Source organism: Rosa chinensis, chromosome 6 (genome assembly GCF_002994745.2).
Source record: "Rosa chinensis cultivar Old Blush chromosome 6, RchiOBHm-V2, whole genome shotgun sequence".
In the NCBI taxonomy this organism is placed as follows: domain Eukaryota; kingdom Viridiplantae; phylum Streptophyta; class Magnoliopsida; order Rosales; family Rosaceae; genus Rosa; species Rosa chinensis.
This window is the reverse complement of record NC_037093.1, coordinates 58,023,982-58,051,546: the sequence shown is the minus strand read 5'-3', so window position 1 is coordinate 58,051,546 and position 27,565 is coordinate 58,023,982. Positions and strand designations below refer to the sequence as shown.

Genomic DNA, 27,565 nt, shown 5'->3' with positions numbered 1-27,565 from the left:
AGATTATAAGCTACACCACAGCCTAATTGTATATGTCTATTTTCCATATATATGTTTTTGTAGAATAATCTATTTTCCATACTTGACACATAATAAGGCTGCCCATTGTGTGGCAAGAGCCGCTCTTTCTTTACCGTTTCCTACGTATTGGTGGAGGATGACGCCGGAGTGGCTGAATCCAATTCTAGCTGCAGAGTTAAGTCATTGAGTCTTTAAATGGAGTGTGGTACTTTTCCCTATGGTTGTTATAGGGTTTAATGAGGCCACTATATACTCCTTGATGTAGTACTCTATTATTGATGAATGAATCCACTTTCAATCAAAAAAAAAAAAAATCAAAAGAAAAGTGATGATCAAATGATCGAACTACTTGACTCGCTATTCTTCCTTGTGAACTTGTATATGACTATTTTCCGATATTGATGCGGGCTAGATTGCAATTGATGCCTGTTATTCTACTTAATTCAAGATTTTCCACATGAATCATTTGAATCAACTGTATGTTTGCGCAGATTTAATATATGGGCTTGGTAAGATATAGCTTCAATTATTATTATTTTTATTGTTTTTTTTTTTTTACAATAGTGCACTGATAAACAAATAGTTCAATGACAAGCTTATGAACCATCCAAACTTCATTGTAAACTATAATTTACTTTGTCCAGAGATATCTTAACCGGGTCTCCAGTTTCTTCTTCAATGAGAACTAACAAGTTTCCAGTAGGCTTAAGGAAAGATCGAGGTACATGGTACCTGAAATTCAAAGGGTATAGGTAACCGGTTAGCAGTCTAATTAACAACATAACATACCAAACTGTCTCATAAGAGATAAAAATTCATGATGAACTACAGTCTACATACCATGTCTGTGAAGGAGTCCCTTTTGGGGTGTGGAAGGAGACCCAATATCGACCAATGCTTTGACCATTGATCCAAACTTCCCCCTTTCCCATGGAACCAAGATATAATGCAACAGGGTCATTTCCTGCTGGTGCATCAAATAAAGTCTGGCAATTGACCATGAATTAAAGGGGTTATATATGGTGGAGGCGAGACAATATAGAAGACTATAGATTTCGATTAGCTAATTACAATTGAACGAAAACTCTGCATTTCCATGGACGTTCCTCCTTACCTTATACCATATCAGTGGTTGTTTTGAATAGCTTAATCTGTTCCATTGAACTTTACTTGTGTCTGTATGGATTTGTAAGTTCTCTCCATACAACCCGACCTTCATAAAATTTAAAGTAAATTCAAGAAGAGATTTTTTAAGCAGTTGAACATAGAGATTATACATGCACCAAAGAAAGTCACCTGGTATCCCCATGCATATTTGCCGAAATCTTTATCGTTAATCTTCACACTCTGTAATCCATAATCTCTACGCTCTAGATATGCTCCAGAGTCCTTCACATAAAAATTTAATTAGACTTCAATTTGCATACAGACAACGATCACAAACCAGAAAATTTAACTGACTTTCAAATATACCATTTTTTTTTTTTTTTTTTGCTATGATTGCATTTGAGAAAAAAAAAATAGAAGGGAAAACAGAGGAGTAGGATAGAAAAATACCGGCAGTCCAACCATTGCACTTAGCAGGGAGACATGGTTTATCCCCTTATTCAGAGTAATCTTATTCTCCAAGGAAAAACTTGTATTCCTGAGCACTCCATGTCCAGATCCTATATGATATAGCAAAGCATTTCCAAATAAGAAAGTGAATGATTGGTGATAAAAGAATCCTTCAGATACTGAGATGCAAACTTTACCTACAAGTACTCCGTTTACGAATGAATGCAGGATATGTCCGCGTGTTTGCACGTTTAATGTGGATTCTGGATTAGGAGAGTCATGCTGAACGCTGCATTTGCAAAACAGGGTATTAGTAAATTACATGGTTGACTAATTTTCAGCCTACTTCATCCTCATTCTAGTTGATGATACCTGAAAGTGTACCACAGATAATCAGAACGATCATTTGTAGTTCTCATTTGGTCTACTATTATGTTCTCTCTTAGAGAGGTGTCATCATAAGTGGGAATGGCTTCTTTGTACTCTTGCCAATTCTGAGGTGAATCAAACTTTTGAGCTGGTGTCCATGATCTTGTTGCTTGGTTTGCGCTTACCTAATGCATAAGCCATATGAATGACCAAAAGTTAGTATTTGCTTGCATACGAAATGGCATGAATGGTGGTGGGGACTATTTTACCTTTCCAGTGTTGAAAGTCACATTTTTACAGTCTGGTAAGATACTAATTGACTTTGGAGACAATTGATAAGGAGAGTTCTGAAATTGGACAGTGGCATCTTTAGGGCCATTGTTCACCAAGAAAGCAGCACATTCACCAGATTGAGCTTTGTAGACATAGGCCTAGTGCAAAAAAAAAATCAAAAATGGGGTTGGTCATTTTGCTTCAAAGAAACTAATCACTGGCAAAGAAGATGCTTAGAAATTATAATCAATGCTCGTACTGTTTGAAATTGACCCAAATTGAGGACGGTTTGTTCTCCAGCAAGTAGAGGACTGATGGACAACTTCACTGCAGCATGCAACTCCTTGAGATGACTCCATTTTGGTTCCTTTGGTATACCTGCAGAACTCACCAGGTAGACAGTTTAAACATAGATCTATACGAAAAATTATGCCAGTATGCCAACTGCCAAGGAAAAAGAATTGAAGAAAAATCTTACCATACTCATCAAGAGGAGCTTCATCGTAATAACTAGTAGTCACAAACTCGGAAGTTGTTCTTCCAAAATTGGTTCCTCCATGATACTAGACCAGAACATAATGCAAGTCAAACATCATGTTATATCCTGGATTCAATTGAATTTTATTTTGATAAACATACCATGTAGTAGTTTACATAGCTTCCTTTATTCTTTGCAATAAAGAGTGCAACATGAAATGCAATATCTTCAGCTCTTCTGAGGTATGGTTCTTCACCATATACAAGGTATCTTCAAAATAAAATTACAAAACCAAATCTAGGGATTAGTTGGCTACAAGCATTTGCTAGCGGCCAGCCATCTCATTCTAAAAAGTTTGGAAAACGAAAATCGAGATAGTTTTAGAATTCAGATCATAAAGACAGAAAAGACATACTGGCTTGTCCAGTCCTCTGTCCAAATTGCTGGCTTATTAGGGGCATTTGGGCCAGCAAAGGTTTCTCCACACTTCAACCCATTACATGCATTGATCTGCAGAATCAGAACAAAACTAATTTATACATGGCCCAGATTGATGCAGCAATATAACAACTTAGACTACTAAGCAAAAAACATCTAGACAATCAGCGGGTTTGAAAGGCTTGAGGCTACTAACCACAGCGCCGGGAGCATCATTTTGCTTGCACATAACCCAGGGCACACCAGTTTGAAGGCCCTCCGCCATGGATGCAGCCCAAAGGACATAAGGAGGTCCCTTTTCATGAAACGCCGCTTCCACATTTTGGTACTCGTTCTCAATCTACACGCAGATTAGAAATGAGAAGAGAGGCCTAACGCCCTAACATCTACTTTTATGCAAAGGTTACAAGTTTTCAAGTTTCTGATGGACTTAAACCTGTGACAATATAATCGGTCCGCCTTGTGAAGCGTACAGTCCATTTGATTTCATTAGGTCTACTATTTTTGCTGTAAACCTCTGCATTTCAGCCTGTCATTAACAAAATGGTAACTCTATTAGCTAATGTAGCATACTTCTATTCCATATACTTCCATTGATGAATTGCATTATTATGGAGATAACAAAGAGATAAATCCCTTCAACAATAGAAGCTGATACCTTATACGGTTCATTATCAGACCGGAAAACAATGCCCGGAATGTTCCTTAACCAAACTGGAAGACCACTGCACCAACAACTCCATTACATTAACATGGTATGAACAATTGTTAATTACAGTATCAATCTGACGCCACACATTAAAACAAGAATCTACCGAGCCAACTGACAAAATAAAACATTAAACTTGGTGATCGGGACTAGTTTTACCCATAAGACCATTCACTCTGAATGAAGGGTCCAATTCTAAGGCACACATACAGGCCTTGTCTGTGGACTTCCTTTATAAAGGCTACTATGTCACGTCTTCCATTGAAAACAAACTGCCAAAAACAAATGTTACCCAGTAGCAGGTATCAGAGACAAATTTTAGGCATTATTACTCTCGCCAATTAACAGATGATTAGATAAACTGAGAAGAGGGAGTGAAATCAAATTCTGACCTGTCCTTTTTGGGGTTCATGAAGGTTCCAAAACACGTATGTTTGTATCACATCTATTCCACCTTCTTTGGCTTTGGCTATCAGAGATGGCCACATCTGAAATGACATGAAAAAATTACATCAATATATAAAAAATTGAGTTGTCACCCCATAGCTTTCTCTGATTATGAGGTTATGAGAATTATCGAATTTATGGTGTACAAAAGAAAAAAATCAAAGAAAATTCGTTGTATGTATGTCACTTAAATTTGTCGTCTTGCCCTATTATCTTATTAAAACAAACAAAACAGGAAAAGAAAAAAAGGTAGTATGAAAAACCATGATCGAATTGCATGATATATTTCGTGAAGAATTGGATTTGCATGATTGGGTAGCACCTCTCATGCTTCTTTCAGGTAGTTACAAAAATAACAACAAAGATGTCATAAAGTTGCACACACAAAAAAAAATAAAAAAATCATACTTTTGTAACCAAAAAAAAAAATCATACTTTCCAAACACATTTTGAGAAATATGCATATAAGTTGGGTTGCCAGTTGCCACCGTTCCTAATATGGCAAGACATATCTCTTGTACAAGTTATGCACGTGGTTCTTTCACTATTGCCAACATAGACGAAGACGAAGACATCATTATCAAAATTATAGAGTAATTAATCTTCATTATCAACAAAAATACGTAACATAAATTTGATTTTATGAAATTAAGCATCTCCCCCAGTCTGCGCCTATAATTTCCAAAAATTAATCATGCAGTAGTAGCTTTCCATGTGTAAAAACTCTCTCAACGTTTATTCTCTACCTACCTACCTAAAGTAGGACAGATAAACAACGAGGAAAGAACGATTAATGAATCTTCCTTTCCAGTGAGAAAACTAATTATGTCAATTAATAAATCCTTCCTCACCGGTCAAACAAAGTAAAACCCAGAATTCGAAATGTAAAGAAACGTGGATTCATTAAACTAATAGCAATTATAGACCAAACCAATGAAGAAGGAGGAGGAGGACAAGAATGCATGTAACCTGAGGAGTGCTTCTGGGGTAGTGAATGGAACCGGAGAAGAGAATCTTATGCTGACCGTCGATTATCAGAGACCGGCCATCGTAAGTGACGTTGTTGCTGCCGCCGGCGAGAGAGGTCTCCAGGTTCATAAACAACAATGCAAAACCACACAGAATATACCACACCATGTTCATGAGTTACCTGACACTTCTTCACGGAGTTGTGTCCTCAAATTACGTCTCGAACTCCGAGGAGGAGTTGTTGCTGTGAAAAAGCACTGTTTGATTGATCAATATATCACAGTAAGATGATAGAGAAGAGAATATAAAACTGGGTCGATCTGTGAGATTAGAGGCTTGGACTCTTTAACAGTATTTTGAACTCCTACAACAGCTCCGTTTTTCCTACTTATATATACGATGTAGTGGTTTGTCTTTGTCTGAGTCTCCATTCATTTGATAAAAATATTTATTTAATTTGCCCGAAATTAGGCAATATATTGATATATATCGTACGTTACGACGGTTACCTTATAATTCAATGAATCCATTAATTTCATAGAGCAAATTTCTATCTTTGCACAATGATATCTGATTTTGTATCCGGAAGAATGGATTTTTCGCATTTAGGGTAATAATTAGTTATATAAGTTTCCAATTAAAATAGGCCAACCGCCAACATTTGGAACTTATCCCGGCAAAGAATACTTGGACCTTTACCGGGTAATTTTATGCACACGAGAAACAATCTTAATATAATCCGCTTTGTCGTGAACTTTTTAAATAGAAATGTAACTAAATTCTAAATAATGAATAATAATATGATAAAATAACGTGTCGAATCATGTTAATTTAAAAAAGTATACAAAGTAATGATTATAAGTTTCTGTTAAGGCACGTAAATAAGAGCTATCATCTGGTCTATAATTACTAACGGTTTTTTTTTTTTTGTCCATTTACCTCAATTCTAGAGATTTTTTTGCCTATTTACCTCATTAAGTTTTTTTAATTCTCCATTACCCAAAACATTCTAAGGAGGCCTTCCCTAATATCTCATTAAGTTTTTTTTTTTTTTTGACAATTTTATCCCTACCCCTTTGTTACATAGAGAGAGAGAGAGTGGAAGAGAGAGAAGTCATAGGAGACTTCGCCGGAGTTCGGTCACGGGCAACTGGATTCAGGTCTCCTAATTCAGGCCAATGGTTGCCGGATTCCTATCACCGGCCGTCACCCATCGGATTTTTCTGAAAACCTCGCTGGAGGTCCCCAAAGAGGTCGTCAGAGATCTCATAGGCCGCCGGAAAAGTTTATTGCTCCCAAATAGATCTGTATTGCCCCCAATAGAGGGGTAATAAACCTCTATTGCCCTCCAATAGAACTTTCGGTTGGCGGAATGGGAACTAATCTCCCAAAAATTAGACAACTAAAAATTTGATTAAAGAAAAAAAACGAGGAGATTACATCGATTCAAGACATCTATTGCACTCAATAGACCTTTAACAGACCTCTATTACCCTCCAATATAACCTTTTTTTTTCTTTCATTCTGGGCCTTCTGCCCCCATTTTACCTTAAAAAAACGAAACAAAGAAAATTGATTTGGGCACCCAAAAAAAGCTCTGGGCACCAAACCATTGTTCTCCTTCGCCACCGGCACACTAGATCATTGTTCAAATTGGCAATAGCCATGGAGGAGGAGGAGGAGGGAGAGAGAGAGAGAGAGAGGACTGGAAACGAACTCGCCAGGGTGGCGTTGGGCAGGAGAATAGAGCGGGACTCGGCTTCGGAGATGAGATGGTAGTTAATGGCTTTGAGGCGACGCTGAGGGACTGGAAACGAACTCGACCGACTGGGCCTCAAACGGCAAAGGTCAGATTGCTGATAGTGTGACTGCTCAGAGGAGAGAAAAAGACAACACGGTAGTCGAACTGGTGTTTGGAGAGAGAGAGAGAGAGAAGAGAGACAGCACCGTCGCGGTAGTTCAACTGGTGGCCGGAGAGAAGAGTGCGGCCAGGTTGAGGGAGGGCGGCGTCATCGTCTTCAATCGTGGATGCCATCGCTGCATCGCATATAGAGATTGGAGAGAGAGAGAGAGAGAGAGAGAGAGAGAGAGAGAGAGAGAGAGAGAGAGAGAGAGAGAGAGAGAGAGAGAGAGAGAGATCTGTTGGAAGGATATGAGAGAGATAGAGAGTGGCATTATGTAATTTCTTAATTAGATTAAGGGCAAAATGGTCATTTTTTGTTAAATTGTGTAGATGGGAACAAAAAATTTTTGCTGGAGTAAGTGAGATAATTTTAGCTCATTTCGATGCTTTGGGTCAATGACCCTGTTTTTTTTTTTTTCCTTCTTAGAATATGCCAATTACCTTGTTTTTGTGGTAGAAATTGCTCCTCAATAGGGGCATCAAATAAACCTATGCAGTATCTAGTACCCTGAAAATTGGGTTTTAAATTTCATTAACTAAACATGAATAGACGACTGAAGTTGCTGCTTGTTTTAAGGCACAAAAACTAAAAGGGGAGTGAAATTTACACTCCCCTTTTTGTAAACCACACTCCCATTTGTTCTTTTGTCCATTAAATTTCTCAAATTACCCCTACCATCTTCATATATTTTCCTTGCCACTCATTGCGTTTGTGAAACAACTAGATCAGAGCTCCTCTATTTTGAATCATATTCTCTCTCTTCCCCGTATCATCTTCAATCCTTTATAATTACCAAACTCTTAACATATCCAAATCCATGAAGCAATCCTTTATAATTACCGAACTCTCAACATATTCAAACCCATGAAGCAAACCAATTAACCAAATCCCAGCTTGATTTCTTATTTAAAATCTTTATGGGTTTAACACTATGTCAAATGAGTGAGTATAGAATTTAGGCAAGTTGTTTCTCAACATGGAGACTTGATATGGAATCTTCTAATATCAAGGCGTCGAGAGGCCTAGGCGCAATGAAATTGGGGACTGAATCGTTTGGGTTTGAGCAACTAAATCGTTTGGGTTTGAGCAATGGACCAAGATTGTGAGGGAGATAAAGTTGTGATTGATGTGGCGGCTGTGATCGAGGGAAACTCTCTCATTTGAGGTGATAGCGTTGTTTGGGCCCATAATCAGCTTAAACAAAAAGGAACAAAAGAATAAGTACTCAAGTACATTGATGAGCTATGGAGAGCTGCCAAGTCGATCCAATGGAGAGTCGATTATTGACTGCAATAGCATTTTTCAAGCATGCCGAACATTACCTTCATCATCGGAGATAAGGCTTTTGTTCTTACTCTACAATAGTGCGTTCTGAAAAATGACCAAGGCATGCTGCTCTCTGCATTAGTGGGTTTACAGCTTTGGATATACCCCCTCCAACGGGTCCTCTCTAGATTAAATAAGGGGCATATTTGGAATAACAAATAAAGGGAGTGTGGTTTACAAAAAGGGGAGTGTAAATTTCACTCCCCGACTGAAAAACATGAAGCAATATTGCACCAGTCCTTATTTAATAAAGTAGCAAGCAATTGAATTGTGTTTGACTTGTATTGATACGCAATCCACCAACTTATACATATAAAAACCACCCAGTCAATGTTGAGACTTGAGAGTCGACCAACCATATATGTTGGGTTTCTTTATATATCTGCACAAATTTACTAAACTAAGATCGATTTTAATAATTCACGGCTCAGGTTTCTTGTTGAGTGATGTTCCCATTTCTTGCTGAAGATATCTTCAATGATCAATATGAATATAAATGAAGTGTGATGATCTATTCAAAATTTCAAAGTAAGTGACAGCATGTGACCAAAACGGTTGGATATGCAACTTGTGAGTCAATTAGATATGTCTGCAACAAATGCAAATCAGTAACTGTTGTCATGGATATGTAGCATAAGTTGATGAACTAGCATGGGATCGGTTTGGATGAGACTTCATAAGCCTAGGAAATAAGAGTTTAGAAAGATACAACAACAATAACAAAAACCAAGTCCATCGTCGTTGGGGGTTAGAATTATTTAGCAAGTGTTGGTTGTCCTCTTGTTGAATACTAGCGAAATGGGTTGAACAATTCAGTAGTGTCGACCCTTAAGAGTTTTTTTGTGAGTGCGCGCGTTATTAAGAGATCACTTCACGATTTTGCCTATTTATAGAGGCCGAGAACATGTTAAGGCTAGCATCTTATATAAGTTGAGCATATATCAAAGTTGTTTATGTGTTAGATGTACAATTCTATAATGTCGCATATCCAACATACACGTTGAATGCAATGAATATATTTTGTTGAATCAACAAAATCAATTTTCATTCAACTCAAGCAAAAATGGCACAAATACATATTTTCCCTTATTACTATGTGTAAGTCTAAGACGTGGCATGTTAGCACCATTCATTAGACAACCAGTGCTCACTTATTCAAAAGAGATCTTATGCACTATGAAAAGAAAACCTAGTAAAATAGGCTAAATCTAAATAACGCAAAAACTTAAATTTTCTCCTTGCCCATAGAATTAGGGTTAGGAGATTTACGAGGATCAAGCCTACAGGATCCTAAATACAAAATCCCATATAGCCAGAGCCCATCAATTTGTGGGCCCTAAAACTCCCTAACATATTTGAGCCACCATATTGTCTTGGGCACCCAACTCTCCCCATGCACCCCGACTACTTTAGGCACCCCCTCATCAATCTGGCAGCGCACCACCATATCGCCATCGTGGTCAGGGAAAACTACCATGAGTTCCGTAGTCCCTCATGCACCATGCAGTGGCTAGAGTTCCCAAGCCACTCCAATCCCGACCCCAGTCTGTTAAGCCACTCGTGGCCTTCAAAACCAACCCTGATCTGCTGACAAACCAGCATCAAGACACCCAGTCTCTTACCAGCATCGATATGCATTGACGAATCCCTCCAAACCTCTTATATGAGCTGCACCACCGCCTCCAACAAAACTCCAGACTTGAGCATTGTCAGCGTCGCCGAGGTTGAAATCTGCTACCATGGTTGGCCAGCTATCGCTCGACGGACCACCTCCTTCGAGATTCACAGGTGTCTCATCTTCCTCATCCTCCATGCTCGTAATTTCCGCCAGGTCGAGATCGTTCCGGCAAGGTGGGATTGCAATGAAAGCACCCAAATCTAAACATGGATGAGTTGTCACCAAGAAGCATGTACAATGAGAGATTAAGAAGAAACAATCAAGTGTGGAGAGGGAGCCCCCAATAAGAAAGAAAAACTCGTCAACAAGATCCTCTATTTCTTGTTCGTATTTATATGCAGTAATACTACATTCGTACTGATTACACGTTTTTTGTAGAATTTGAGTCATGGCAAGCAAATGTTATATTACCTAAGTTGGGTTAGATGATACACTTTTCTTTTAGTCATGGAATTGAGTGAGCAATGAGTTGCAAGTGCAATAGAGACAGTGACACTTTTGAAGTTCAAATATGCTCCTCAAATTAGAATTGTAGTTTTCTAATTTCTTAAGAAAGAAATAAAATAATATCTAGGAAAAATATCGCCAGTGATTTAAAAAAATATATATATATTGCCAATGTCTATTGCATCGACAAAAGTTTATTAATTTTTGAACTTTTATTTCAAAAAACTATTGCCCAAAAATGTTGAAAACTCCTGCCGACAAACCATTTGTCGGAGTCTTCGAAGTTTTATTTAAATAAACTATTTCCGATAACATTTTTGTCAACAAAAGATTGAAAGAGATTCTCAACAAAACTTCATCGGTCAGAAAATATATTACCAATGAATTGTTCATCAGTATAAGGTGTTTTTCAATAAGTTGAAAGAACAACAATTGCCCGCAAAGAGTCATCTGTAGATCGGTACTTATAACTTTTCTTTTCAAAAACTATTACTGACGACATATCCCTTATTAAAAGGCTGAAAACTATTGCCGACAAAACTTCATATGTTAGGAAATATAATATAGACGAAAGTGTCAAAAGTTTTCTTTCAATTTTCAATTAGAATAACTATTTCCAACAATTATTCAAAAAAAAAAAAATTCCAACAAAAAATCGCTGCAATAGTTTTCAACATCTACCAACGAAAAATGATTAACATGATCATGTTATTTTATCATTTTCACCCTAGCCGCACATGCGCAAGCAGAGAGAGAAAGGGGAGAAAAAACCCAAGCTTTTGACATGGATGTTGTGGATGAAATGGCAGTGCGTCTTACAACCTCATTGGGACTGGCTGATGGCCGTAAGCCTGTGGATCTCAGGCCACCGAAAGGGGAAGGTCTGAGTCGGTTGCAGACGTTTTTGGTTGCGAAACTGCTGACAGCCTGTGCTTATAACAAGCGCTCCTTCATGGGCATGTTTCGCCAGCATGGAGGCTCAATGGTCGGTATACGGCCCAGGCACACGGGGACCAATTTTCTGTCACCTTGACGGATCTTTCAATCATAATCGCATCCTTCGCGGCAGTCTATAGGGATTTGATCGAGCACCGATGGTTTTGGAACCCTATGATGGCATAGGAGATCTCATGCAGGTACAGCTGTCATCTTTCGCTTTCTAGATCAGAGTAAGGGGACTCCCACCAGCGTAATCTGGAATGCGCTTTGGCTCAGGTGGAGGCTACACTGACTTTGGGACAAGCTTTGGATACAAGCTTTGGATACAAAGCTCAAAGACGTCTCGTCTGGCAAGATTTGCAACCATGCTTCTACAAAAACCTAAAACTCGTAGAGAGATTCGCGTTCTTGCTGGGAAAGCAGAGAAGGCTACTGACAAGACGGTGGTCTAACATAACGGGAATGGACCAGAAAATGTGGTTCAGCAGGAGACTAAGGTTAAACAGAAGGTTGTAGTGCCCGTTGGGAATGAGTTGCTGCAAGTGAAATCTGGACCGGTTCAAGCTGCTGTAACGAACAAGGTTTTGGAGGCTGTGGCTAGTATGGTTTTGGATGAGATTGCAACTGCAAATACAGAGACGGCTTTGGTGCCGATGGTCAATCATCACCATAAACGAGTTGATGATGGTGATGTGTCGCCTAAGAAACCGAGGTTGAGTTTGGCTGTAGGAAGAACAAATCTGGATGTTGTATCAATGGGGTTGACTGTTCTGAATAAGGTGTTAGAGACACTAAGGAAGAGAGGTAGACTGAGGGGAGCCAAGAATAAAACCAAGTCAGAGTTTAAGGTGGTGAAAAAGTCCCCAAGGAAGAAAGCAAAGTCTTCAAGGAAGACGGAGAAGCTGATCAATGGCTCACCGCAATTTAGCATGCCAAATGAGGGTGCTAACTCCACTCCTATTAAGGGGAGGGAGCTTTCTGTTGTCTAGTTTTTTTTTGTTTAGCTAGAATAATGTGTATGCTAGTATAAGTGTCTTTATGAGCCTTTATAGAAGTACTTAATCGTAATGTATCACAATTGCATGCTTGTCGTTTGGAATTAAGTAAAACATAGTGCCTACAAGGCTAGGTGTTTTTGTTAGCATAGACTACGCTGAGCTATCAATGTCTAAACAGAGTAGTCCAATCTTTTGTACTAATCTGATCTATGAATTAGGGTCATACAACTGGTATGAACTCTTTATTTTCCAAAAAAAAAAAAAACTGCCAACGAAAAATCATCGGTTAGGAAATATGCGGCCCAAAGGTGCTTCAAACTTTTCTTTACGATGGGTTTTGATTTAACAAACCTCGCTAGAGCCCAGCCCAGCCCAAAACATATGGCCCAATCTGTATTAAGAGTATAGCAGAATACAAATATTGAAAAAAAGAAAATTAGGAAGAGCTGGAGTAACGAAGAAGAAATAAAAATAAAGTTTCAATCTTTATTTAGTTTTCTTCTGCAAAACCATTCGCAATTTCCCACAAAACCCTCTCCTCCAGTCTCTAGTGAAACCAATTTTCCGGCGGTCTAATTTCCGATGTCGGTAGGTTCAAGCATCTATGACACACTCACACGCCTAGGGTTTTACAAAATCGAGCAAAGATTTGATTTTTTTTTTTTTTTCACAGATCTTCGAGTATAATGGAGGTGCTATAATCGCCATGGTGGGGAAGAACTGCTTCGCCATCGCCTCCGATCGCCGCCTCGGCGTTCAGCTCCAGACAATCGCCACCGACTTCAAGAAGATTTACAGAGTCAGCGATAGGCTCTTCCTCGGCCTCTCCGGCCTCGCCACCGATGCTCAGACTCTGTAAGTTTGAATTGCTTGTTGGACTCTTAGGGTTAGGGTTTGTGATTGTTGAGTTTGGATTGGTGTAATTTTTTGTTTGGGTAATTTGGTGAAGGTTTCAGAGGCTTATGTTTAAGCACAAGCTGTACCAGCTGAGGGAAGAGAGGGATATGAAGCCTGAGACTTTTGCTAGTCTCGTCTCGGCTATTCTCTACGAGAAAAGGTTTGTAATTTGGTTCAATTTTGATTGGGTTATGTGTATGCTTGACCAATTTGATTGGTATTGTGTGTTTTAGCTTAGTGGGGAAAAACTAGGGTTTTTACAGTAATGGCATATGAATCCCAAGTGTGTTCTCCTTTTTGTTGATTTAGGTTCGGTCCATACTTCATTCAGCCTGTGATTGCTGGATTGGGAGATGAAGACAAGCCGTTCATCTGTACTATGGATTCAATCGGAGCCAAGTAAGTTCGTGTTTGGTTTTTATGTTATGAATTTCTCACGATTTTAGAACTGCCTGGATGCTAGGACTTCAAAATAATGTTTTCAAATTTTCTGAATAGGATAAAGATGCATGCTTTTCTCCTACTTTGAGTGCATATGCGTACATGTGTTAAGCTGCTTCCTATAGTGATGCCATTTCTGCTATGTGTATTCAGGGAACTGGCAAAGGATTTTGTTGTTGCTGGCACTGCATCAGAGTCCCTTTATGGTGCTTGTGAGGCGATGTTCAAGCCTGACATGGTTTGTTTCTGTACTCAACTATTCAAGATTTGTTATTTGAACTGCTTGTATTATTCTATATATCAGGTTTTTTAGTTTTAGATACTTTAGACCATCATATATGTTCAATACAAGTAACTGTCAAGAACTTGGCTACTATGTCATGGTGCCAATTGTAATTTATAGTTAACTTAATAAACTGTGGTGATTGCCATGAGTTGAAGTTCAGAAGTGGTACATAACGGGGATATTAAAATCAAAGAGAAGACAAGCTAGAGATATTTTCTGTGTTGTACCTCTTGTGAAGGCACTAACGTGCTACATAATAGAAACAAGCTTTTGGAGAAAAACAGTAATAATGATTCTGAGGATTTAATAGGGCATTACTTTTGTCATAGTTGCTCTAATTGGTTGGAAAATCATACAGTGAATTACAATTGAGCAGTGGTAACAAAAAGCAGAGTGATTTCTAATGGATTGTATTTGTAAATTGTCCTTCAGGAACCTGAGGAATTATTTGAGACTGTATCTCAAGCACTTCTATCATCAGTGGATCGAGACTGTTTGAGTGGATGGGGTGGCCATATCTATGTTGTGTAAGATTCTTCTTATTCCTTACTTTTCCTCTTATTATGTAATTGCTATACGAGGTATATCCAATACAAACTCTTTCATCTTCATAGCTGCTAAAGAAAGCAAGTAAGATATGCCTGTTGCAGTTGAATACAATGTTAGGCAATCAATTTGTCAATGCCATAACTTTGGCAGGAAGATTGTTCACTTAATATCTTTAGCGCTATGTAAGCAGTATGGTTCTGTATCCTTGGGGCATACCGTTGCAATGCCTATTGTGACAGAGCTGTAAATCTGCCTAGAAAAGAGAAGGGACGAAAATTTAATAATAGCTGCTCTTACCATAACATACATTTATTGGTGATGAAATTGAGCATTAATTCAAGCTTTTTCTTCCTTTTTATACCAGGAATCAATTTCTAGGGAAGACTGACTTTTTAATCCATTCTAAATGATTTCGTCTTCACCTTCTAGACATCCACTAGAATTCACCTCCATCTTTTGGTCTCCTTGTATGTGAGAGGTATTGCTGCTGTCTAATATGTATATTCACTCTTGCAGGACACCAACCGAGGTGAAGGAGAGGATCTTGAAGGGACGGATGGATTGATGCTTCATGGATGTATTGAATCATTTCCTCCTCATGTTTGTGTCTTTGACTTCAATGGGCAGCTATAAGCTCTTGTGGTGATTCAAGGCTCTATGTTCTGTGTTGACCAAACTATGTAATTTTATCATATTAGATTTTCACTTGAGGAATTGTTGGGAAGTAATTCAGATGTGCTTTTTAGTTATACAATCAGTATGGTCTTAAATGTTTCTTATTGAGAATGCACATTTATCCACATATATTTGCTTCTCTGATACATTTTGTGTCAGCTGGTCCTTATTCTTGACCAGTGGAATCTACTGTGATGGTTCCTCGATTCTTTTGCCCAGTACTCCTCATCATATTTCTAATTTTTACCCAATGAATATGTAATCCCTTGTATCCAGGAAAAATTGAATATGGATCTTGTGGAGTTTAGATGGTTTATTGCCGTAGGCCGTAGTTAATTTAACACGGTGTTCATAGTGCTCTTAAGCTTTTTATGTGTACGGGCTTATACATGTCTATGATTTACGTAGTATAGGACAAAGACTCCCCCAATCAGAAGCCACCTTTCTTTTGGATCAGGCCTGCATTTGTGTAAATGGACCCAAGACAATATCAGAGTTTCTTGTGCACAATTACACAAAAAACAATACAGTAATTCTGATAGCGTGCTTTTTCTACTATGACAGGTGAATTAGGTTTTAGGAGTAGAATATTTTTTGACATCCTGCGAATCATATGAACCAACTTTGGATGTGTTCATGGATGAATTGACATGGGATTGCCTTTGCCTAGAGGATAGGCAATTGTGTAGGGTTCAAGTCTTAACCTAGGACTTTAATCTTGGAATAAGAGGTAATAAACTAATAACTTGTGGGAGATTATTTTCGATTGCAGAAGACTTTGAACTAAGAATCTTGGAATACTGAAATCCAGGATAAATGGTTTCCCATTGCTTGCCATGGAAGTTTACCTCTTCTCTAAAGAAACCTCATAAAGTAATACCTCCATATTTCCCTCATATACCTGAAACGAATTGTGTTACAGGCACTGTGCTGCTGCAACAGATTGATCATCATAGTTTCCAATGGAGGGAGAAGAAGAGAGCAAGCAATCAGATCCGCGGAGCTTAATCCCTTTCTCCGAGCTCAACCAAGTCAGCTCGGATTTCATCCTAGCCATGACTATGCACGAACAAGAGCACGCATACAGGTTGCTCGAAACAATTGAAAGTGAAAGCGAAGAAGAAGATGAAGAAGAAGATGATGATGATCAAATTCATGATGTCGACGATGGTACTTCTTCCTCTGAGGAATTCTATCATCAAGATGATGCTGATTTCTTTGATCTTCTCAGTGACGATAATGGAAGCGACAGTGACCAAGAAATGGAGGAAGATGACTTTGGTGATCTGGACGTGGATGAACTAACTTATGAGGAATTGTTAGCACTTGGAGAGTTCATAGGGGAAGAGAAAAGAGGTCTGCCCAGCAATGAAATTTCTACATGTTTGCATCCCCACACATACAAATTATCTCCAATTTATCAGAGCAAGAATAGCATTATTGATAAGTGTGTTGTATGTCAGTATGAGTATGAAGATGGTGAGGCTTTGGCTGCATTGCCTTGTGAACACCATTATCATTTGGAGTGTATAAGCAACTGGCTTCAGATTAAAAAGTGTTGCCCTATTTGCAGCACAGAAGTTTCATCATCATCATCATCATCCAAAACCAAAATTGTATAGCTGTCTGTTAGGATTATGAATTTCATTATTTATTGGCTCTGATTGTATACTTGTTAATGTATGTACAAGATGTCTGTTCCTCACCCTATGCAAAAAATAAAAATGATAGCTTATACTTTACCTACAATATTTGTACAGACAACACCACGCAGCCTAGTATAATTTCCTAGGCTAATGAGGAAAGCTTCTATAATCTATTCTCTCATAAGCTACATGTAATCACTCACAACAATGATGGGTCGTTAAAAGGCAAATAGAATCCTCCCCATACTGGAGTTTCTTCCCTTGATTTTAAGTGCTTGTTTTTTTAATTGTTTACGACAATGTGTTTGGATAAAATATTTCTGAGGAAAAGATTTTCCAAAAGAGCAAGCACAATTAATGCAACATAGATGAGGAGCCAAAGCGCCAGAAACCACCAAATTTTACAGCCTGCTAGTGCATGCTTTAAGATAAGTTAAAGAAGAAAACATATCATATCTTGAAGAGCAAGGAAAGGAGCAAGTTAGATGTCAATTTGTCAAAGCAGCCTTCTTACCTTGTCCACCAAGAACATAAACAAATACCAAAATTAAAGAATTTTAATTATCAAAACCACACGATGGCACAAACAAGGCGGAGAAGTCTCTGAGGGAAAAAAAATCAAACTTTTCAAAGTTTGAAAGTTCTAAGGCGCCGCCTTTAGCATAGCGCAGCTGCCATTGGTGGTCTCAGTTTCTTAGTCTCAAAGTCTCGGTAGTCTTGGGGCAGGTCTTATCTTGTCCCCAGGCAACATGCCAAAACAGATCTAAAAAACCTTAACTGGACACGGACTAATTTGACAACCCGATGGGAAATAAATTTAGTTTAATGTATATAAATTGGAATGGTAATACAATATTCATATAGAGTAGTGTGAAGTTCTTGTCCTTTGTGGTGCACACTTTAGCGCTTAACAAATATATTTCATATATAAAGACGAAACATACAGGAATACGAAATTGACAATAAGCTTTGTTTATTTCTAGAGTTTATGAGTGTTACAGGGACAAGTAACGATTATTCTGATTTGTATCACTCTCACTATTTGATGAAGTTTATCAACATCAGTGATTTGATTTGCAATCAGTATAGTGTTTTAATTGTTGTTAACATCAGTGATTAATAATCAATCATGCACATAAATTCTATTTGTTACTTGAAATTTACCGGTCAAAACCTTAATTTTTGTAAGCATATAACAATAGTTTAAAACCTTAATTTCTTGCAAATCTATACCACTTTGAGGACTCATGTTACCGCTTCGATAACTCATAAGGTAACTAGAAAAGTCTCGTTAATGTGAATAAAATCTTCATCAAACTAAAATATGTTCTTGATTGAGTTAATAAATACTAAAATTAATAATTGTATGTATCTCATATATTAACATACTGTCAAAAATTTTGCATTGATATATTTATCAATTTTATACAATGGTAGATGGGTAACCGAACAACCGATGATCAAACACTTTTTAACTTATAAGATACAAGATTCATTTCTAGACTTTATGATCTTAATTAGCTTTCAGAATTCACGTGAAAACAGCACAACCCTTGAAAGCCAAGTTGTTCAAATGGCGCATAATGCCTACCCCAGAATATGGTTCTATCAATTCTCAAGCTGCAAAAACAACGTGGGCAAGTTGTCAATTTCCGGCGGCCACCATTAACAAAAAGATTTCAAAATATTAATCTAGGGATTAACCCCTGCACAGAGTTTGTGACTATATCTTTGGAGGTGTGGAAGAGAATGAAGAATGGGACAAATAGGCGGCTGACTTTTGAGTGCGGCCCCTTTGGATTTGTGACCCTTTTGTCATTAGGGTAGCTGTAGTCAATATTTTGACAAAAAAGGATCGATTAAAAACGTGTTCATTTCACTTGGTCACTTTGCCCCAGTTTCTTGACCCACATAAATTTAGAAACTAGGACCAAAGTTTCTCTGTGCTAGTTCACTTGTGCTTAAAGTAATGTTTAGATTATAGTAATTTTAGGATCGTGATTAGATATTAGTCACCCACATTCTTCCTCTGGTTTCACACCCCAGACAAAATGCTTCTGTTTCTCTTAGATTAGTGTGGAAAGTTTTTACTAAGCGTTGATTAATTTGGAGACTGATTAATGATCACACCACTTACTTTACAGTTGAAAAGAAGCCATGTTTCTCCTTTTAGGCAAAGCAACCTTAAATTTCTTGGTTAAGTGGACTTGATACTTGATGCCTTGTTCTTTTTATTTGCTCGTGCAAATTAGGAAATGAGTGGAAAACGAGAGCAACATTGGCATGTTTACTCACGTAATTCGATGAACAGAGAAAAAAAAAAAAGAGGAAATGATCATTAAAAAAAAAAGAGGAAATGATCATTTATCCAATTTCAACAACAAAATTGCTCACTTGCTCCACCAACAGTTTTTTAACCTCATTTACCCAATGTAACATCCATTAACAGTTTTGCCCATATTTTAATTCATAAATTACATCTCTCTCTCTCTCTCTCTCTCTCTCTCTCTCTCTCTCTCTCTCTCTCTCTCTCTCTCTCTCTCTCTCTCTCTCTCTCTCTCTCTCTCGTCCCCCCTCACCGGAGACTTTCCTTCTCTCCTCGCCGGATCGTCGTCCACCTCGTTCCATCCCCTCCACGCAGAGGAAAAACGTCACCCTGTCCAATCATTCCCTTCCCCATGCCGGAATCAAAAGCCCAGATGCAGATCGAAAAATTCTGATCTGATCCAACCCAAATCGGGTCAAATTGGCCGAGCCAAGCAACGTCACGACGATCCCATCAACTCCAGTCCACCCCCGAACCCGCGACGCCACTCTACGTCGTCGACAGCCCTGAACTCGACGCGGACCAGATAATTGACGCCGGTGGCAAACTGTTGATGGTGGAGTCGGACTCCACAACGGATCGAAGGACTTGAGGAGCGAGCGGACTCGGTGGCCGGTGAGTCTGATTCGGATTCCGGCGAGGGCTTGGGTGTGATTCACTCTCTGCTCTACCATCCCATCGATCCCCTCGTCCCAGATACCCCAGCCTCCAAATCGCTACCGGGGAAGCACAGGCGAAAAAAGAGCCTGTCTCACACTTTGGTGGGTGCCCAGAGCACTTTATTATTATTTTTTGGGGATACTATGAGCAGAAGGGTTATAAGGAAGGAAAGAAGAATGAAAAAAAAAAAAAAAAAGGTTCTATTGAGGAGTTATATATGTCTATTGCGGGTCAATAATACGATTATTAAGGGCCAATAATAAGATTATTGGGCAATAATAAGATTATTACAGCACAATGATAAGATTATTTATTTGGATAAACCTATAAAGACTTTCAAAATTGTAAACATCTTCATTTTTCATTAATTATTGATCCCTAATAAACTTGTTACTGGGGGGGGGGGGGCACAATAATATGTTGATTAGGGAGCAATAATATGATTACTGGGTATTATTGGGGGGTAATAAAATTAGATGCCAGAATCCGGTCACCAATCGCCGGATTCCGGTAATTGATCTCCGGATTTCGATCACCGGTCGCCGGATTCCTGTCACCGATCGCCAGAGTCCGCTGCCGGCCATTAGTCGCCGGAGCACAGTAAGGTGGAGGATGACTTTTCTCTCTAAGTGAGAAAGAAGGAGAGGGCAAAAAAGTCCCAAAAATAAATAAAAAGAATAAAAAAAGAATTAATTGGGTAGTAGGGAAATAATCCATTAGAGTGTTTTGGGTAAATGGGGTTAAAAAACTGTTGGTGGAGCAAGTGTGCAATTTTGTTGTTGAAATTAGGTAAATGATCATTTCTCATTTTTTTTATAAATTACCCTAACTACTCTCTCTTGTAATTATATTTCTTTTTCTTTTTTCTTTTTTCTATTTGGCAAGTCAACCATGAATTAAACATCATTAATTCATTATACAATAAACTAATTTTTTTTCTCATGCATGTCATTGCTGAGTTAGAAAAAAAAATGTTGGGCAAGTCGAAGTGTAATCTGTCAAAAATTCTGCAATTAGTGTGGCAACATTTAGGGCTTAGATGAAAAATCATGATGTAACTGATTTTGGGGATTTAGGTATGTCATGATTGCTATATAAAACTGAACAAAGCTATAAGCATATCACCTAAACTAACGGAGATCTAAAACCTCTCACATCCGATTAAGCAACATTGATTTAAGATACCATTCCCAGTGACAAAGCATTATGCAGAGTGATGATATGACTGATGTCAAAATGAAATCAAAGCGTCAACAATTTCAAAATTATCAATCAACTCAAGTAAAAACCATGATTAGCAAGTAAGCCATACCAAAATCATACTAAGACGAATAGAACGCTCACATTTAAAGCTCCCAATCCACCGAATTGCTGAGAAATTGATTTTTTTAGCGGAGAGAGATGAATTGAAATACACCAAATAATTTGAGTAGAATCTTATCAGGAATGATGAATAGGGGCTCGAATGATCACTACACTCATATCTTCCATGTCTCTATTGCAAATCAGATGTAGAATTTTCTCCAAAGATGGGTCTAAAGTTATTTGTTCTACCATAATTAAACTTCAAAGCATCACGTTAGAGAGATAGAATGACTATGCTAGAGAAGTTTTTGATGGAAAAGAAAAGAGAAAATTGCAAAGAGACCTGAAGCAATTTGTGTCTGCGGGAAAATAAGGGTTTAAGATTTTGGGATGATTGACTTGCCAAAAAGAAAAAAAGAAAAAAGAAAAATAAACAGAATTGCAAGGGAGGGTAGTTAGGGTACTTCGTAAAAAAAATTAAATCAAAGTAATAGATAATAGATAATAGAGAGGGTGTGTGAATAGAAAAAATGGGTGTGCGAATAGCTAGCAGCACCATACATACATATATATATATATATATATATATATGACTGTATTTGAATTAGTTAAAAGAACGTGAAATTTCACTGGCCTAGTTTGTTTTAGGACTTGAGAAAGGAAAGTTATTCATTTCCTTTGTTTGGTAACCACAAAATCCGGAAATGCTTTCCTGACATAGGGGGAAAGTTGGGAGTAAACTCATTCCACTCAAACTTCATGGGATTGAGTTTCTCATCCCATTTCCCAGCATTAATTGCAATAATTTTGGACAATAATACCATAATATTAATTGCTTGAGTACCCTTTGGTAGTGTTAAAAATTCATTCCAGGTTGTTTTTATTTTAAAATATAAGGGTATTATTGAAACATTGTTATATTTTTCCTTTCCTTTCCTGCACCAACCAAACATCGGAAGGGAAATCAAATGATCTTTTCTGGATACTTTCCCTGCTTTACCAAACACAGGAAAGGAAATGTGACAAGAACTTTAGTTTCCCTTTCCCACGGGAAAGACAAGGGAATCTATTTCCCTTCTGTGAACCAAACGAGCGCTACCCCTGTTTGGTTGGTGGAAAGGAAAGGAATCATTTTCCTTTCCATTGGGAAAGTGAATCCTTAGGGGAGGGGGAGGAACCAATTTCCTCCACTTTTTCCTTTGCTTTGGGAACCAATTTCCCTTCCTTTGGCTGTCCCAAACGCAGGAAAGGAAACACTTTCCTTTCCCAATGCCCAGATTCTGGGAAACAAACATGGAAAGTAAGCATCTTATAATTTCCTCCTCCCAATAAATGATTTCACTGTTGTCCAAATGGTTACACTGTGTTCCCTCATTTTCATATGCAATACTTTGGATAGAGACACACATAATGAAACAAAATTTTGAACTACATTGCAAAATAATACCATGAAGAATAATGCACCCCTTAGCACCTTACCTCTATATGTCTATATCTATATCTTTCACAGAACCCTATGTCTATATTAATATGCTTTTACGTCGATAGCAATTAACAACTAATACAAGGCTATATACGAAAGGGTTGTTGCCATTGATACCGCATATGCTCTTTCATAGTTAGAAACCCACGTAAATATAGCAAGCAACTCAATGTCAAAGCATTAACACACTCACTCAAGAAAACCATAATCTGGAAACAGAGAAAGAACAATTAATGGTCGATCGGAGTCGGATCAACCACCACTCAACCAGTCTTGACCATCAATCTCCGACCTCTCCCACCACAAGTAACCATAGATTAAGACAAAGCATATAGTTAACCAAGAGATAAGATCAGCCTAACCCAACTTAGGGTCCTAAGTGTAGCCAAGCAAACGATAATAAACAACCCATGCCAGTAATGCATGGTCGTAACTCGTTAGGGCAATACGTCCATATTTATATCGACGTCGCTTTCCGGTAGTCGACGTGTCGAGATAGCTCCAGAGACTGAAGCTTTTGAGTCAGGGCTGACGTGGCCGGACTTATCCATCAGAAGGGAGAGGGGAAAGTTACTAATTAGCTCGGAGTTGGCGCAATAACGGCCACCGAAAACCGGGTCGGATGCGGCCACGTATGGAGGGGCTAATGAATCCACGCCTTTTCTGATGTTTTCGTGTGCGTCTGTTTCGAACCGGACAAAGACTTTTCGAGAGAATCACTGAAAAGTGAGCGTGGATTTTGCTGAACGTTTCCTCGTTCCTTCCCTGGTCCCCGACCTCCGTGTCTAGTCTACGACGTCGTCGTGGCTAAAAGAGAAAAGAGCAATAAAGAAAACAATTATTTTTTTCTTTTCTTTTTCGGAAAAGCTTATTGAATTTAAAAAGAAAAGAACGGTAGTGAGAAACTAGGAGATATACAATGCACCGAAACTTATATATATATATATATATATATATATATATATATATATATCCCTCAATGTATGTATAAAACACATCTGCACTCAATAATTGTTTGTTTATTTTATTTTGAGTAACGTTAAATTAACTATTTTTCTAAGTATCACCTGCATTTCACCTTACATGACATCTGAAGTAGCAGAAAAACTAATCTATCATAGAATTTTATTAAATAATGTGGTTGTGTCACATCAGCTGTCACCTAATATGAGATGCAGGTGGTATCCAAAAATGTGGTTCACCTATCATTTTTATTTTATTTTTCGTATAATTTTCTGTTGATTAAATTAAAAAGAGAATAAATAATTACGAGGCAACTAAATAATTTGCTTTGCAGAACTAAAGTTGCTCATGTTAACAACCTTCTAACTAAATAATTTCAATTTTTGTTTGTAGAATTTGAGATTTAAAGTTAAGATATTAAGCTAATCTTTTCAAACTGGTTGAAAACATTTCATGCAGAATTAACTTTAATTAAGTTATCTATATATAAAGTTAATTAAGTTATCTATATCTTACTCACGGTACAACCAGAACATGATCATGTAATTTTCAATCAAATAATCTTGATTAAATCAGTGGATATCATTGACCGAAAATTAGGTAATTGCTTAGTCATAAAAAATTAATGAAACATTAAGCTTGTGCATGTATGATACATTTACTTAACCTAGAAATCACAGATAACATATGGACGACATAAAAAGAATTAAGACACCATTCATTTTGTGTAAAATAATAAAACGCCATTGTAATTTTCCGCATTTTCCATAAAATAAATATACTTTTTCTGTTGAATATTAATCGATCGCATTCAGCAGCTGACAAATCGCACCACACGTGTAAGGCGACAATGCTGACGTGCACACTCGATTCCACCGTGAAATATGTCAGCTTACTTGACCAGACCCGCCGACTACGAAACGGATCCCTAGGCCACCAAATTCAGTCCGGTCCAGACCGCCCCGCGAGCCCGTCCAAATCCGGTTACGTAAGCAGTGACTACATCCCACCCCCACATGAGCATTTCGACACGTCCGCACCGAACTTCACCGCTCGACACGTGTCCGGCTGCGGTCAGCACCCACACCACTCCTTAGAGAAAAACGTTATCGCCCACGTGTATTCTAGAACCCACCGGTTCCTTCAGCCACGTGTCCCTCCCCTCCCCCCTATATATTCGTCGCTCTCCCTTAAGTTTTAAGTTTCAAGCGCCCAGTAACTTGCTTAGCCCCAGAAAGAGAGTCGAGTTACTGCCAAATAGAGAGAGAGTAAGAACCCCATCGCGGTGAAAAATGTCTTCCTCGGAGTTACAGTTACCCCCAGGCTTCCGGTTCCACCCCACCGACGAAGAGCTCGTCAAGCACTACCTCTGCCGGAAATGCCAGTCCCAACCAATCTCTGTTCCTATCATCGCCGAAATCGATCTGTACAAATACGACCCCTGGGAGCTACCTGGTAATTTTTTTTTTAATATTTATTTATCATTCTCACAATTTAATCCCGGAATTGAAGTTCTCCGATTATCTTTTTTATTAATCGATTCTTGATTTGCAGGTTTGGCTCTGTACGGAGAGAAGGAGTGGTATTTCTTTTCGCCGAGGGACCGGAAATACCCGAACGGTTCGAGGCCGAACCGGGCTGCCGGGAGAGGGTACTGGAAGGCGACCGGAGCCGATAAGCCGATCGGGCTTCCGAAGCCGGTCGGGATTAAAAAGGCTTTGGTATTCTACGCCGGAAAAGCCCCGAGAGGAGAGAAGACCAATTGGATCATGCATGAGTATCGCCTCGCCGACGTGGATCGAACGCCTCGCAAGAGAAACAGCTTAAGGGTAATAATCAATCTCCTCGATAATCTATGGGCATAATCGCCATTATAAAATTGTTTGTTTGCATGACGCATGACACGACGTCGTCCCAATCGTACTTTTTTAACATAATCAATATTCCCAAAATGTTCCATTGCCGACTTCATCCAGGACCCGCACCTGTCCTTGTTAATGATTTGGCAATTGGCGGCCATAGTGTGAACGGTTGAGATTTAACCTAATTATGAATTTATTTGGGTTATTAATTCTCCATTTTGGGTAAAAATCCATAAATTCTTTTTCTTGATGGGGACAGAAGCACGCTGGCATGGTTGATTGTAAATTATTAATTTCTACGTCTAGAAATTATTCCATTTCCATCGTTTTCGTGCTTGAAAGATAAGACTGATATTTTATCTAGGGAGCTTAATTTGTGGTCGGGATTTCTTGAACTAATTGTGATTAGTATCTAATCATTTTTGATTAATTTTACAGTTGGACGATTGGGTTCTGTGCCGCATATACAACAAAAAGGGGACGGCGGAGAAGCAACAGCCGCTGATTAGTCGGAAGGCGGTGAGCGGCGGGTCGGAATTCGAGGACGTGAAGCCGGAGAATCTGATGGCGTGCCCACCACCGCCGGCGGTGGCGGCCACGCGCCCGAGTGAGTACGTGTACTTTGACAACTCGGATTCGGTGCCCCGGCTGCACACGGACTCGAGCTGCTCGGAGCAGGTGGTGTCGCCGGAGTTCACAAGCGAGGTGCAGAGCGAGCCCAAGTGGAAGGAGTGGGAGAAGGCCCTTGATTTTCCTTACAATTACGGGGATGCCACCGTGGAAAACGGGGGGTTCGGGGCGCAGTTTCAGGGTGGGAATCAGATGTCGCCGCTGCAGGATATTTTCATGTACCTGCAGAAGCCCTATTGATGTGGACGGTTAGATTTGGTTGGGTCCCGACGCACTTCGGTTGAATTAGACGGCAACAGGAGACCCAAGTCAATGAGTGTGCCTTCTGCGAGTTCTAGTGCGTTGATTTAGACGTTTAGACTTTGATGGGGTACGATTGGGGCTTCGCTTGCGGGGTCCAGCATTTGGATCCAGGAGTGATTTGGGGCCGTTGATCAGGGGGAGGGGTGTAGAGGGGGGTTAATAAAATCCTAGTATGTGTGCAGCATGTACATATAGATATAGATGTGTTGTTCACATTGGTGATTTTGAAGGTTCCCTTATAAATTCTAATATTTGTTTCTATCTTTTTCATATAGTAGTGAATGTGAATTAATGTGTTTTTCTTAAAAAAAGAAAAAAAAAGATGCATATTGCATCTACTTCATATTTATTGAATTCAATAGATTGACTCACCAAGTTTTTCACAAAGGATAAGGATGAGATGTCATGAACTCATGATAAGCTTGTTTTATGAATCACCAAAAAAAAAAAAAAAAAGATTAGTCTTGTGAATAATTTGACAAGTCTTATGCTTATGTCAACCACATATTTTGCTTGAACTTGGTTGTGAACTTTCAATTTTTTAATTTTTTGAGATAGAACTTGGTTCTTTTTTTCGATGACAGATAGAACTTGGTTGTTGAAATGGACTTGCAAAAGGGAAAAGAAAAGGAGAAAGAAGAATAAATGCAAAGCCAACTGGGCTGAAATGTAAAAGAGTGATATTGTGGTGCTAGGTTTAAATGTTTAGTTTTGTAGGCCAAACCCATAGTCAGAATTTGTGAATTGCCCTTTGTTTTTTTTTTTTTAAGGTCTGAATGTATGAATTCTTGCAACTCCATGCTCATTTCACCGTCTTTACTCTTAGTCTTGTAACTCAATTTGCTTATTTTAAAATTCTGGCCCAAATTTTAAGTTTGGTTGGGCTTTCATCCAATCTAGCATAAGTCTCACACAACAAACAAATTTTTCTATGAGTTTCCACATCACCTTTGGGTATGGTTTTGTTGGTTGAAAGAAAACCAATC

At 38.6% G+C, this 27,565-nt stretch overlaps 4 protein-coding genes across 4 annotated transcripts; 3 read left to right on the top strand and 1 right to left on the bottom strand.

Annotated features, from left to right (window-relative positions):
* Positions 1-519: 519 nt before the first annotated feature.
* Positions 520-5,639, bottom strand: LOC112168868 (beta-galactosidase 16). The gene is made up of 18 exons (XM_024305788.2): positions 5,262-5,639; positions 4,238-4,333; positions 4,005-4,117; positions 3,795-3,861; positions 3,573-3,665; positions 3,333-3,476; positions 3,114-3,208; positions 2,860-2,968; positions 2,699-2,783; positions 2,480-2,598; positions 2,217-2,378; positions 1,951-2,132; positions 1,776-1,867; positions 1,579-1,688; positions 1,318-1,410; positions 1,136-1,234; positions 862-1,007; positions 520-753 (listed from the first exon to the last, which is right to left on the bottom strand). The coding sequence occupies exons 1-18, from the start codon at positions 5,433-5,435 to the stop codon at positions 636-638; spliced, it is 2,097 nt and encodes a 698-aa protein (XP_024161556.1). The 5' UTR covers positions 5,436-5,639; the 3' UTR covers positions 520-635.
* A 7,344-nt stretch (positions 5,640-12,983) lies between these two features.
* On the top strand, positions 12,984-15,586 carry LOC112168879 (proteasome subunit beta type-3-A). Its single transcript, XM_024305802.2, has 7 exons — positions 12,984-13,141; positions 13,227-13,408; positions 13,503-13,610; positions 13,760-13,849; positions 14,045-14,129; positions 14,610-14,704; positions 15,243-15,586. The coding sequence occupies exons 1-7, from the start codon at positions 13,136-13,138 to the stop codon at positions 15,289-15,291; spliced, it is 615 nt and encodes a 204-aa protein (XP_024161570.1). The 5' UTR covers positions 12,984-13,135; the 3' UTR covers positions 15,292-15,586.
* Positions 15,587-15,813: 227 nt separating this feature from the next.
* LOC112168877 (E3 ubiquitin ligase BIG BROTHER-related) lies at positions 15,814-17,147 on the top strand. The gene is made up of 2 exons (XM_024305801.2): positions 15,814-16,131; positions 16,324-17,147. The coding sequence occupies exon 2, from the start codon at positions 16,364-16,366 to the stop codon at positions 17,021-17,023; it is 660 nt and encodes a 219-aa protein (XP_024161569.1). The 5' UTR covers positions 15,814-16,131; positions 16,324-16,363; the 3' UTR covers positions 17,024-17,147.
* A 7,824-nt stretch (positions 17,148-24,971) lies between these two features.
* On the top strand, positions 24,972-26,853 carry LOC112168875 (NAC domain-containing protein 2). Its single transcript, XM_024305798.2, has 3 exons — positions 24,972-25,239; positions 25,339-25,613; positions 26,085-26,853. The coding sequence occupies exons 1-3, from the start codon at positions 25,077-25,079 to the stop codon at positions 26,514-26,516; spliced, it is 870 nt and encodes a 289-aa protein (XP_024161566.1). The 5' UTR covers positions 24,972-25,076; the 3' UTR covers positions 26,517-26,853.
* The last annotated feature ends 712 nt before the right edge of the window (positions 26,854-27,565 follow it).